This window comes from Pseudophryne corroboree, chromosome 3 (genome assembly GCF_028390025.1).
Source record: "Pseudophryne corroboree isolate aPseCor3 chromosome 3, aPseCor3.hap2, whole genome shotgun sequence".
NCBI lineage: Eukaryota > Metazoa > Chordata > Amphibia > Anura > Myobatrachidae > Pseudophryne > Pseudophryne corroboree.
Window position 1 is genome coordinate 21,708,954 of NC_086446.1, and position 12,863 is coordinate 21,721,816.

General features: G+C 49.8%; 1 protein-coding gene across 1 annotated transcript in view; it reads left to right on the plus strand.

Moving 5' to 3' along the window:
* The window catches only part of LOC135057082 (uncharacterized), a 149,849-nt gene that overhangs the window by 4,981 nt on the left and 132,005 nt on the right, over nucleotides 1–12,863 (plus strand). The window contains 3 exon segments of the mRNA XM_063962980.1: nucleotides 8,191–8,269; nucleotides 12,109–12,300; nucleotides 12,755–12,833. Of these exon segments, the coding sequence (XP_063819050.1) occupies nucleotides 8,191–8,269; nucleotides 12,109–12,300; nucleotides 12,755–12,833 (350 nt within the window).

Sequence of the window (12,863 nt, forward strand, 5' to 3'; positions counted from 1 at the left end):
TACATCTCCCAGTCAGTCCGCAGCTTCTGTAACTAATCAGGAGCCACCCTGGGCTGCACTCTCAAACCTACTGGGTACTCTGGTGGAACACCTTACGCCCCCTATGGGACCACCTGTGCTACTACAGCCACAAATTGTCCCTATGGTTAATCCGCCTTGGGCTGAAAATTTGTCTACTCATTTGCAGCAGTTAAATCATTCCTTGGTAAGACAAAAATTGACTCCAGGTCACTCCCGTGTCTCTGGGTCATCTAAGCGGGCTGCTTCCTCCTCACAATCCACGAATCTCTCAGAAGTTTTATCTGAAAAGGAGGGGGGGGGGGCATACTGTCCTGTCGGACACTGAATCAGGTGTTTCTGACAAGGATTCTCCATTGCAAATTGATGTCCCTGCTCTAGTGGTTGCTATTAAGCAGATCCTACAAATCACTGATGATGAGGATTCCACTACTGTAGCTAAGTAAACTGATATGTTTAAATGGCAGAAGATGGTTAAAAATCTATTACCCCATTCTGACCATTTGGTGGACATCAGACGGGAACCCTGGTCTAATCCAGGGAAGAAATTCCCTCTGTCTGAACGGGTTTTAGCTCGCTATCTTTTCCCTGCAAAGTTATGTAGTGGGAAAATTCACCACTGGTGGATTCTCATGTCACCCGCCTAGTGGTGTCATCCACTCTGCCTGTCACCACTGTCACTTCACTGAAAGAATTGACAAATAAGTGTGTGGAGGGTTGCCTGAAATCTGTTTACTCCCTTACAGGTGCTGTACATAGACCCACTATTGCGGCCTCCTGGGCTGCAAAAGGTATTGAAGCATGGGTGCAGGCATTAGAGGAAGAGCTGCCCGAGGATATATCTGACAATGCCAGACAATACCTGTCTCACATTACCACCGCCACCTATTACATTCAGGAGGCGTCCCCGGAGGTAGGTGTGTTGGCTGACAAGGCGTCGACCACGTCTGTCCTGGCTTACCGTATTCTGTGGTTGAGGTCATGGAAGGTGGACCTGGACTCCATAAAGACCTTGAAGGTACTCCCCTTTAAGGGGGATATTTTGTTTAGGGAAGACCTAAATAAAATTGTGTCTGAACTGGCGGCTTTCTCCCAAATACTAATCCTTCTGCACAGAAGGCTAAAGGTACCACTTTTCGTTCCTTTCGGCCTCAAGGGAAAGCAAAAGGTCAGGCATACCCGATACAATCTCGTCCTCCCAAAACCACTAAGCCCAAGACAAAGCAGTCCTGGGCGGGCCGTTAGCCTGCTTCCAAACAAGACAAGGCTACCGCATGATGGGGCGGGTCTTCCCCTGCGGGGACCCCAGGGTGGGGGGACGACTTCTGCATTTCACCCAGGTCTGTTTATAGACCACTTCAGACGCATGGGTGCGAGAAGTTGTCTCTCACGGATACGCAGTTTCTTTCATGAGACGTCCCCCTCACCAGTTCTGCACAATGGTTATTCCTTCGGATCCGTTGAAGGTGCAAGCTCTACAACTGGTTGTGCGTTCCCTCCTGGATACAGGAGGGGTAGTGCCGGTACCTCTGTCCCAGAGAGGAGGAGGATACTACTCGACCCTGTTTCTAGTCCCGAAACCCAATGAGTCTTTCTGGCCTGTACTCCACCTCAAATCACTGAACAAGTTTGTGAGAGTGTCCAAGTTCTGCATTAAAACACTGCACTCAATTGAACTTGCTATGGAACCTGGAGACTATATGGTATCCCTGGATATACAGGATGCATACCTGCATATACCTATTGCCAAGTCACAGCAGTATCTGCGGTTTGCTATTGGCAACCTCCATTAATTAGTTCAAGGCTCTACTATTTGGACTGGCTATGGCTCCTTGGATCTTCACCAAGGTTATGACTGTAATGACGGCCCATCTCCTTCGCCAGGGAGTTAGGATCCTGCAGTATCTGAATGACTTGCTGATTCTGGCAAACTCCCAAGATGTCCTCCTCCATCATCTGCAACTGACAATAAGCTTCCTATAAGCCCATTGGTGGCTCATCAATTGGAAGAAATCCTCGCTGGTCCCAGCACAGAGCATGGTGCATCTGGTGACACTCCTGTACACACACAGTCAGCGACTGTTTTTGTCCCCGGAGAACGTCCTGTAGCTTCAGGACAGGATATGATGCTTCCTTTATTGTCCCAGAGTGTCAATGCACTCGGCAATGCAAGTACTTGGCCTAATGGTGTCGGCATTCGACATGGTGGAGTATGCTCAATTACATTCTCGCCCTCTGCAGAGGTTAATCCTTTCCAAGTGTGATGGCCTACCTCATCGAATCAGATCTCACATGATCACTTTGACTCCGAAGGTTTGTCTGTCGCTGGCCTTGTGGCTACAGGACCAGCAAATTAACAGGGTCCGTCCCTTCTGGATCCCCGACTGTGTCTTGCTGACAACAGATGCCAGTCTGCGGAGATGGGGTGCGATATTGGAGCAACACTCTTTTCAGGGTCGCTGGACTAAGGAGAAATCACTCCTCCCAATAAACATTCTGGAGTTGTGGGCAGTTTTCAACGCAATAACTCCCGCCCTGCCTCTGGTACAGAACAGGCCTGTTCAAATACAGTCAGACAGCACCACCACGGCATACATAAACCATCAGGGCGGCACTCAAAGCCACATGGCAATGATGGAAGTGTCAAAAGTCCTTCGTTGGGCGGAGCGCCATTTTCCCGCAATATTGGCAGTGTTCATTCCGGGTGTCCTGAACTGGGAAGCAGACTTCATCAGTCATCAGGACGTGCACGCCGGAGAGTGGAGTCTTCATCCAGAAGTCTTTCAACTACTAGTGGACATTTGGGGCCCACCAGATGTAGACCTGATGGCATCTCGACACAATCACAAAGTCATGGTGTTCGGATCAAGGACCAGCAATCCTCAAGCAGTGTTTGTGGACACACTAGCCATTCCATGGAACTTTTGCTTGCCCTACATATTCCCTCCAGTGTCACTCCTGCCCAGGGTCCTGCGGAGTTCAAGCAAGGAGGAAAACAACTTCTAGTCGCTCCGGTGTGGCCCAGATGGCATTGGTTCTCAGACCTGCAGGGTCTATTGAAAGAGCATCTCCTGCTACTTCCTTAGCACCCAGACCTCCTCGTACAGGGCCCTTCTCTACCCAGACCTGGCCAGACTGGTTTTGATGGCATGGCTCTTGATGCATCACTCCTGAGGGCCAAGGGATTCTCCGAGGAGTTTATACAAACTATGTTGAAAGCCCGCAAACCGGCATCTGCCCGGATTTAATATAGGGTCTGGAATTCTTATTTCACCTGGTGTGCTGATAAGAATTATGATGCATACAGATTCAGAACTTCCAGAATTCTGGCTTTTCTGCAACAAGACCTGGACTTAGGCCTTCGTCTGGCCTCCCTCAAGGTTCACATATCTGCCTTGTTGGTATGGTTTACCCTGCAAGAGTCTCCATTTGAACCTCTTCAGTCTGTGGACCTTAAGTGGCTCACAGCCAAGGTCCTGTTTTACTGGCTATTGCCTCCTCTAGAAGGGTGTCGGACTTAGGCGCATTGTCCTTTCGTCCACCCTTTCTGATATTTCATCATGACCGGGCAGTTCTTAGAACTCGCCCAGGTTATTTGCCTAAGCTGGTGTCATCTTTTCACCTCAACCAAGGGATTGTGGTCCCGGCCTTTATCTCTTCACTCTTTGGAGGACAAATCAGGTCTTTGGATGTGGTAAGGGCTCTCTGTATATATGTGGAGAGTACTGCCTCTATCGGGAGGTCAGATACCCTTTTCGTACTGTTTGGTTTCCACAAACCTGGCTAGCCTGCGAATAAGCAAACCTTGGCCAGTTGGATTAGAATGATGATTGCACAAGCTTACGCGAAGGTTGGTCTCCCAACTCCTGCTTCTATTATAGTCCATTCTACTCTGTCTGTTGGACCTTCTTGGGCAGCCCACCGCGGCGCATCCGCTTAACAATTGTGTAAGGCAGCTACGTGGTCCTCAGTGAACACTTTCATTAGGTTCTATGCCCTTGATACTTCCGCCTCCCAGGATGCTTCCTTTGGACGCCGGGTTCTCATACCCACTAAAGTGCATTCACTTCCTTGAGGAACTGCTTTAGGACATCTCCAGTTTTTCCCTGTAGAACACAATGTACCCCGCGGCAGAAAAGGAGAGTTATTGTAGACTTACCATAGTTAACTCTCTTTCTGCGAGGTACATTGGGTTCCACAGGATGTCCATCCTGACATAACTAGCTTCTATGGGTTTGTATTATGGTGGCCAATCCCGGGATCGGGATCGGCGGGATTTAGGCCCAAAAATGGCCGGGATTCAATCCCGGGATTGGAAGCTCTAATCCCGGGGATTGAGGTATCAGCATTGAGCGTCCACAGGATGCTCAAACGCTGCCCGGCTTCCTGCTTCCGGGTCCCCAGTGCAGCGTGAGAGGTCACGCTGCGCTGGTTGGAGCCGGCAGCAGTGTTTACAGTATTTCCCCGCCCGACTCCGGTATATGGTGAGTTATATGTGCGGGGCGAGGGGGCGGCCACCTAGGTAAAAGCCACATTCTCATGCCAGGAGAAGGGACCAGCGGCTAATGCCATACAAACTAGGGAAGCCAATCCCGGGCCATTTTTTCAATCCTGGGTATCTGGATTGAAAAATGGCGGATTGGCTACCCTAGTTTGTATGGCATTAGCCGCTGGTCCCTTCTCCTGGCGTGAGAATGTGGTTCTATGTGACTAACATCTACCTTCTCACCTGCTTCTGCATTGGACTGGTTAACGAAACTGAGCTCACAGTGCCTGGAGCCGGGGTTATAGAGGAGGCCCCAATGCATCCTAGGACAGCCTAATGCTTTAGCCTGTTGGTGCCTCTGGATCAAGATCCACTCTACACCCCCCATGTTTTCCTGTGGAACCCAATGTACCTTGCAGAAAGAGAGTTAACCATGGTAAGTCTACCATAACTCTCTTTATTTTCTAGGATATATTAAAACAGAGCCCATAATATCCCTAATGTCCCCGTGTCAGACATGTGTAACAGATGATAGTCGGAGCAGTGGGAAGCAGATGTGTGTCAGACTCCCGGCCATGAGGTGTGCGGTGTAACCATTTAGCAATACAGCATTGTGTGTGTTAGTCACTGGGGAGTCTTATGTGTGCCCAGGGCTATAAGAGGAGAATTTAACGATCACTCAGTGCTTATTATTTGACTATATTACATGTGTGCTCTGTGGTGTTTATTATGATTATTATACTTACTAGACCACTGAGCTGTGAGGAACCAGAGTGTTTACTAGACGTGAGGATGAGATGCGTCACTGATTCCCTGAGGATTGATGTCTGTTATTATCTTAAACCATAAAGCTATACCTTTAAACACACCTTTACCATGGAGCTGCTGCGGTCGCTAGCTCACGCTGCGTACTTCGTACGCTATTTGCGCACAGAGTCCCGTACCGTGTACGCACTTAGCGTACAAACGCCGCACTGCGGGTACAAAGTACACGCAGTGCGTTCGCACCCACTTAACACACCTTAAAACCTTATATAGTTATACAATGCAATGATATGATTACACTTTAAACCTTATGCAGCTAAGCTCTGCAATGATGTTACACCTTAAACCTTATCAATACACTCTAAAACCTTATACAGTTAGGTAATGTTATATGCTTTACACCATAGCAGGGAAATGAGGACACAACACCGTTTTTTAGTAAACCGCTGGGCTCTAACACCACAGTGGATTATTTGAAAGGGGAAAACAGTACAGTTTATACACTACAGGCTAACAAGATAAATCTACAACAGAGTAAATGGCTACAGTCAATGTACATACTTGTGAATATTCGCAAGCGCTTCCCGGTTCCGGTCCTCCGCTAATCAGGTTGAAAGCGTTAAGAGTCTGTGATTGTGACCTGGCCTGCAGCTCGCTCTTTATTCAGTAGATCAAAACATAATACAATAGACACTGTGTGCTCTTCTTCCATTGGTTCGGGGGTGGGACATATCCTGTGCACCAGGGACCATTGGTAAGTTCAAGAAGTGGGCGATGGCTAGGACTTGAGATGTGGTCTCTGTTGTTTACTTCTGAGTTTCCGCCCCATGATCAGTTAAACCCATCACATTAATCATAAATCTGGTATTATTAATAACTTAATGAGGTAAGATTTAATAATGTTCTTATTCCCACCAGATGAATGTTTACGTGACACTGAACAATATGATTCCACACATGATATGATTATCTATTTCAATCTTAAAGATATATATATATATATATATATATATATACATACACACACATATATATATATATATATATATATATATATATATATATATACATATACATACGTACACACATACTCCTGCTATTACAATTTGTTAGGAATTATATATTTATTCATTTTATATATATATATATATATATATATATATATATATATATATTACATATTTATAAATGAACACCTTTATCTCCATGGGTTTTAGACTAGGAATGTTAATATCTTAAATTCCTATCTGTCTGGTCTTGTGTTGTGGTTAGCTATTGTTTCTGATTTTCAGCTTCGGTTCCTGGGTATTGTCACTTTGTTTGTTTTTGCTTTCAGGTGAGACAATGACAATTCAGTACTCATTGTTTTAAATAGAAACTTGCCTATTTTAGTAACCAAAGGTATGTTATGCACACCAGTGCCTGCAGGAAAGTACTGGTGTCAGAACTGTTATGCACTCCAGTGTCTGCAGGAATGTACTGGTGTTTGAACTGTTATGCAAAACAAATGGACTCGCAGACAAACTGGGGAATATGACATAAAGTACACAGAAGGTAATAGGGTAACAAAATACACACAAAGTGAACAGAGAAGCCCAGAGGCTAAGGAACTGGGTATCTCCCTTGTATTAGAACTGCACAGATGGAAAAAGCAAGATGTTGTGTTTTAATACGTAGAGAACCCGAAATGCTGTTGCTAAGGGCAACAGCAAAACCCTAAAGGGTTACCAACGGGTGTGGCAGTAAACTCCTTGGTCAGAGATGGAATGATAGACACAAGGAGAGTCTCCACAATCCTATTTCTCACTTGCAGTGCACAGGTTTTAGCTTACTGCCACTAAACTGACCCCTGACACCTAGCACAGTGAGACAGGATTAGACAGGCAAGTCTTAGAATACAGCCGCAAACTTGCTAAGTTCACAGAGTAGTAACAGAACCCCAGCAAGCTAAACGACTGACTCCAGTCTTACTGCTAGGTCTGGATTGGCAGAGTGTAATACCAAATCCCCAGGCCTATTTGCAGTAAGCAACAAACAAATACAAAGCTACACAGTACTGGCTAACTTTCATGAACTGACTAACCAACAAAGATTCAGCAGCATCTGCTTACCCTGAAAAGAGGCCTTATAAAGCAGGTGCTGTCCACGCCCCACTCAGACCTCACAGACTGTGAGCACAAAAACCAGCACCAGATCCCCTGCCGTGCACAGAGCCTATAACCACTGCACAGCAAAAGACCCGAACCGGAGTATCAGCTGCGCTCAGGTTACTCCACTAGCACTTGTCTCCCGGTTGCCATGACGACGTGGCAGCACAGGGCAGGAGACCCTAACAAGGTATTTGCCTTCTCCATAGAATTTCAAAGCCTTAGTGTAAATAAGGCCATTGTATTTTAGTCTCTGGGAGTTTCATTTATGTGTGACTGGCCTTCCTTCTCTTTCCTTCCACATACGTCATATACAGTAAATACAGTTTAAACCTATATTCTGCTTCTGCATCTAACTATCCTCAGGAACATGCGATCTTCCTCAAACCAACACCAGAATGTTTCCCTTAAAATACCCTACAGCTGGATACCAAACATCACCTTATAGCCTTAGTCTGTTCCCTCTTATCCTGCAAAGGTGAATCCCTTTGTTCTGGAATCATTTAAACAGTTCTAACTTTCTGATGTGGTACAAGGGAGCTATATCTAAAATGTACACTATTTGGGTTAAATATGTAATGTTCTAATAACCCTCTATGCGTTCACAAACTCTACCGTAAATGCGCATACCACGCGCTAAGGCGCATGGCCGTGGGGAGCTACTTTACGCAAATTGCGGATATGCGCCTGCACGGCGGAATAAGTGCACGCGCAGCGGGCATGTGTGGGGTTAGTACATGGGGTATGCATTACAATATTTTTCAACTTTGACAGGATGAACAAGGACGGGAGTCACATGTCTGAGAGGATCCTAAATCTCACCCTGGAGATCATCTATCTGCTGACTGGGGAGGTGAGGGGATCTGGGAGTGTCACAGTGACATCACTTATATCTACAGTAATAATACTAGGACATGACTGGGGAGGTGAGGGAATCTGGAAGTGTCACAGTGACATCACTTATTTCTATAGTAATAATACAGGGACATGACTGGTGTGGGGATCTGGGAGCGTCACAGTGACGTCTCATATCTTTAGTAACAATAGAGGGACATGACTGGGGAGGTGAGTGAATCTGGGAGCGTCACTGTGATATCACACATATATATATACTAGGTGCTTCATCGCACCCTACGGGCGCTTTTCACACCGGGTGAAGGGGCTGCGCCCCCTTAACCCCTTCACGCCTTTCTGGGGTTTAATATTTGTGGGAGAGAGAGACACAGGGCGGTAGGGAGGAGATACAGAGATGCGGGGCGGTAGGGAAGCGGCAGAGAGAAGCAGGGTGGGAGGAAGGGGACAGAGAGAAGCGGCGGTAGGGAGGGGACACAGAGGCGCAGGCCGGTAGAGAGGGGACGCAGAGAGGCGGGGCAGTAGGGAGGGGACGCAGAGAAGCGGGGCGGTAGGGAGGGGACGCAGAGAGGCGGGGCGGTAGGGAGGGGACGCAGAGAGGCGGGGCGGTAGGAAGGGGACGCAGAGAGGTGGGGCGATAGGGAGGGGATAGGGAGGGGATGCAGAGACGTGGGACAGAAGGGAGGGGACGCAGAGACACGGGGTGGTAGGGAGGGGACGCAGAGACGCGGGGCGGTAGGGAGGGGACGCAGAGAGGCAGGTGGTAGGGAGGGGACGCAGAGAGGCAGGGGGTAGGGAGGGGACACAGATGCGGGTGGTAGGGAGGGGATAGAGAGACGCGGTGCGGCAGGGAGGGGATAGAGAGACGCGGGGCGGCAGGGAGAGGATAGAGAGACGCGGGGCAGCAAGGAGGGGATAGAGAGACGCGAGGCGGCAGGGAGGGGAGAGACGCGGGACGGCAGGGAGGGGATAGAGAGACGCGGGACGGCAGGGAGGGGATAGAGAGACGCGGGACGGCAGGGAGGGGATAGAGAGACGCGGGGCGGCATGGAGAGGATAGAGAGACGCAGGGCGGCAGGGAGGGGATAGAGAGACGCGAGGCGGCAGGGAGGGGAGAGACGCGGGGCGGCAGGGAGGGGATAGAGAGACGCGGGGCGGCAGGGAGGGGATATAGAGACGCGGGCGGCATGGAGGGGATAGAGAGAAGCGGGCGTCAGGGAGGGGATAGAGAGACGCGGGGCAGCAGGGAGGGGATAGAGAGACGCGGGGCGGCAGGGAGGTGATACAGAGATGCGGGGCGGTAGGGAGGGTCCCCAGTGAGGAAGGTGATGGAGAGCAGGAAAAGTAGTGGAGGGGATTGACACCAGAAGCGGAGACCTAGGGAACAGGGAAGAGGAAGTGATATTGCACTGGTTAGATAGGGCAGTGAGCTGAGTCTGCTCCTGATTATTATAGGAAGGGAGAGGCAGGCCGGTAGGGAGGGGATAGAGAGATGCAGGGCGGCAGGGGGGGGATAGAGAGACGCGGGACGGCAGGGAAGGGATTGAGAGATGCGGGACGGCAGGCAGGGGATAGAGAGACGCAGGGAGGGGATAGAGAGACTCTGGGCGGCAGGGAGGGGATAGAGAGATGCGGGTAAGGGATAGAGAGACGCGGGCGGCAGGGAGGGGATAGAGAAACACTGGGTGGCAGGGAGGGGATAGAGAGACGCGGGGTGGCAGGGAAGGGATAGAGAGACACGGGGCGGCAGGGAGGGGTTAGAGAAATGCTGGGCGGCAGGGAGGGGATAGAGAGATGCAGGGAGGGGATAGAGAGACTTGGGGCGGCAGTGAGGGGATAGAGAGACACGGTGCGGCAGGGAGGGGATAGAGAGACGCAGGGAGGTGATAGAGACGCGGGCGGCAGGGAAGGGATAGAGAGACACGGAGCAGCAGGGATGGGATAGAGAGATGCATGGAGGGGATAGAGAGACGCGGGGCGGCAGGGAGGGGATAGAGAGATGCGGGCGGCAGGGAGGGGTTAGAGAGACGCGTGACGGCAGGGAGGTGATAGAGAGACGCAGGCGGCAGGGAGGTGATAGAGAGACGCGGGCGGCAGGCAGGGGATAGAGAGACGCGGGGCGGCAGGGAGGGGATAGAGAGACGCGGGGCGGCAGGGAAGGGATAGAGAGACGAGGGACGGCAGGGAGGGGATAGAGAGACGCGGGGCGGCAGGGAGGTGATACAGAGATGCGGGGCGGTAGGGAGGGTCCCCAGTGAGGAAGGTGATGGAGAGCAGGGAAAGTAGTGGAGGGGATGGACACCAGAAGCGGAGACCTAGGGAAGAGGAAGTGGTTAGATAGGGCAGTGAGCTGGGTCTGCTCGTTATCCTTTATTTATATGATGCCACAAAGGTTCCGCAGTGCCCAATTACAGAGTACATAAACAAATAAACAGGAAAACAACAAGTTGATGACAGTACAGGTTGAGTATCCCATATCCAAATATTCCGACTTACAGACTTTTTTGAGTGAGACTGAGATAGTGAAACCTTTGTTTTCTGACAGCTCAATGTACACAAACTTTGTTTAATACACAAAGTTATTAAAAATATTGTATTAAATTGACCTTCAGGCTGTGTGTATAAGGTGTATATGTAACATAAATGCATTCTGTGCTTAGATTTAGGTCCCATCACCATAATATCTCATTATGGTATGCAATTATTCCAAAATACGGAAATATCCGATATCCAAAATTCCTCTGTCCCAAGCATTTTGGATAAGGGATACTCAACCTGTATATGACAAGTAGAGGGTAAATACACATAGTTACATCAGCAGATGACACTGGAATAAGTATCAGGTGGCAGAAGATTGATGGATGTGGTACAGTTGAAGATTATTAAAGTAAGAAAAGGATAAGCACATGAGGGAAGAGGGCCCTGCTCGTGTGAGCTTACATTCTAAAGGGGAGGGGTAGACAGACATGGGTGACACAGATAGGGTACATAGAGAGCGTGGATGCAGGTTAAGTATGGTGGGGCCTGGTGGATGTGACCAGTGGTGACAGCGTGACCCCACACACATCACCGGGGTGGCAGAGCTCTCTCCTGGCCCCCAGCTCGCACCTGGCACTCTCACCTGTGGCGTTGATGCAGCGTTCCGGTGTCACCGTCCACAGTCTCACCCACTCTGTCCGTGTGATCCCCCATCTCAGCGCTGTCGGGCCGGCAGTCCAGGCTCTGTGGTGTGGAGTCTGGGCCTCTGGTGATGGTGTGTGCGGAGGAGGTGGCAGGTCTCTGTACGTGGTGCAGGGAGGGCTATGAAAGCCTTCTCCTGCGCTACCCATCCCTCCTAATTTGTATGCTGGCGGCAGCAGTTGTTGTTGTTCGCCCGGCGCCGCGGCTGGGGAGTTGAAGTTGCTGATGGCGGAAGGGGTGAGATGGACAGGCAGCAGGAGCAGAGACTTGCTGCACATGTGGTGGGCGGGCTCTGTGACTCCGCCCAGTGTTAGAGAGCCAGGCACAGAGTCACAGGGCTATAATGTAGGAGATATATAGTAACAATACAGGGACATGACTGGGGATGTGAGGGGATCTGGGAGCGTCCCAGTGACATCACTTATATCTATAGTAATAATACAGGGACATTACTGGGGAGGTGATGGGATCTGGGAGTATCACAGTTACAACACATATCTACAGTAATAATACAGTGACCTGACTGGGAAGATGAGGGGATCTGGGAGCGTCACAGTGACATCACTTATATCTATAGTAATAATACAGGGACAGGACTGGGGAGGTGAGCGGGATATGGGAGTGTATGCAGTAATATTTGGTGTCTTTCACAATATAAAGGATTACACCATAGTGAGGAAGATATCTGTTGAATGTGAGACACCCAGCAGTCTTCCCGTTGTGTTAGAAGTACTGAGCAGGACCCAGAGCCCCATCACGGTGCCTCCACCTCACTCACTGATACATGAGAGACTCAATGACCAGAAGATCCTGGAACTCACCAACAAGATCATTCAGCTGCTGACTGGAGAGGTGACTGCTGGGAATGGGGCATTATACAGTAACACCAGGGGATGTGTCTGGGTGATGACTGGAGAGGTGACTGCTGGGAATGGGGCATTATACAGTAACTCCAGGGGATGTGTCTGGGTGATGACTGGAGAGGTGACTGCTGGGAATGGGACATTATACAGTAACACCAGGGGACGCGTCTGGGTGATGACTGGAGAGGTGACTGCTGGGAATGGGGCATTATACAGTAACACCAGGGGATGTGTCTGGGCGATGACAGGAGAGGTGACTGCTGGGAATGGGGCATTATACAGTAACACCAGGGGATGTGTCTGGGTGATGACTGGAGAGGTGACTGCTGGGAATGGGGCATTATACAGTAACACCAGGGGATGTGTCTGGGTGATGACTGTATCACTGTGTGTGTCAGGTTCCTATAAGGTGTCAGGATGTCACTGTCTATGTCTCCATGCAGGAGGGGGAGTATATAGAGGAACACAGGGGTCTGTACAAGGACGTGATGATGGAGAATCACCGGCCCCTCACATCACTGGGTAAGAGGAGACTCATGTATTGTACAGGGG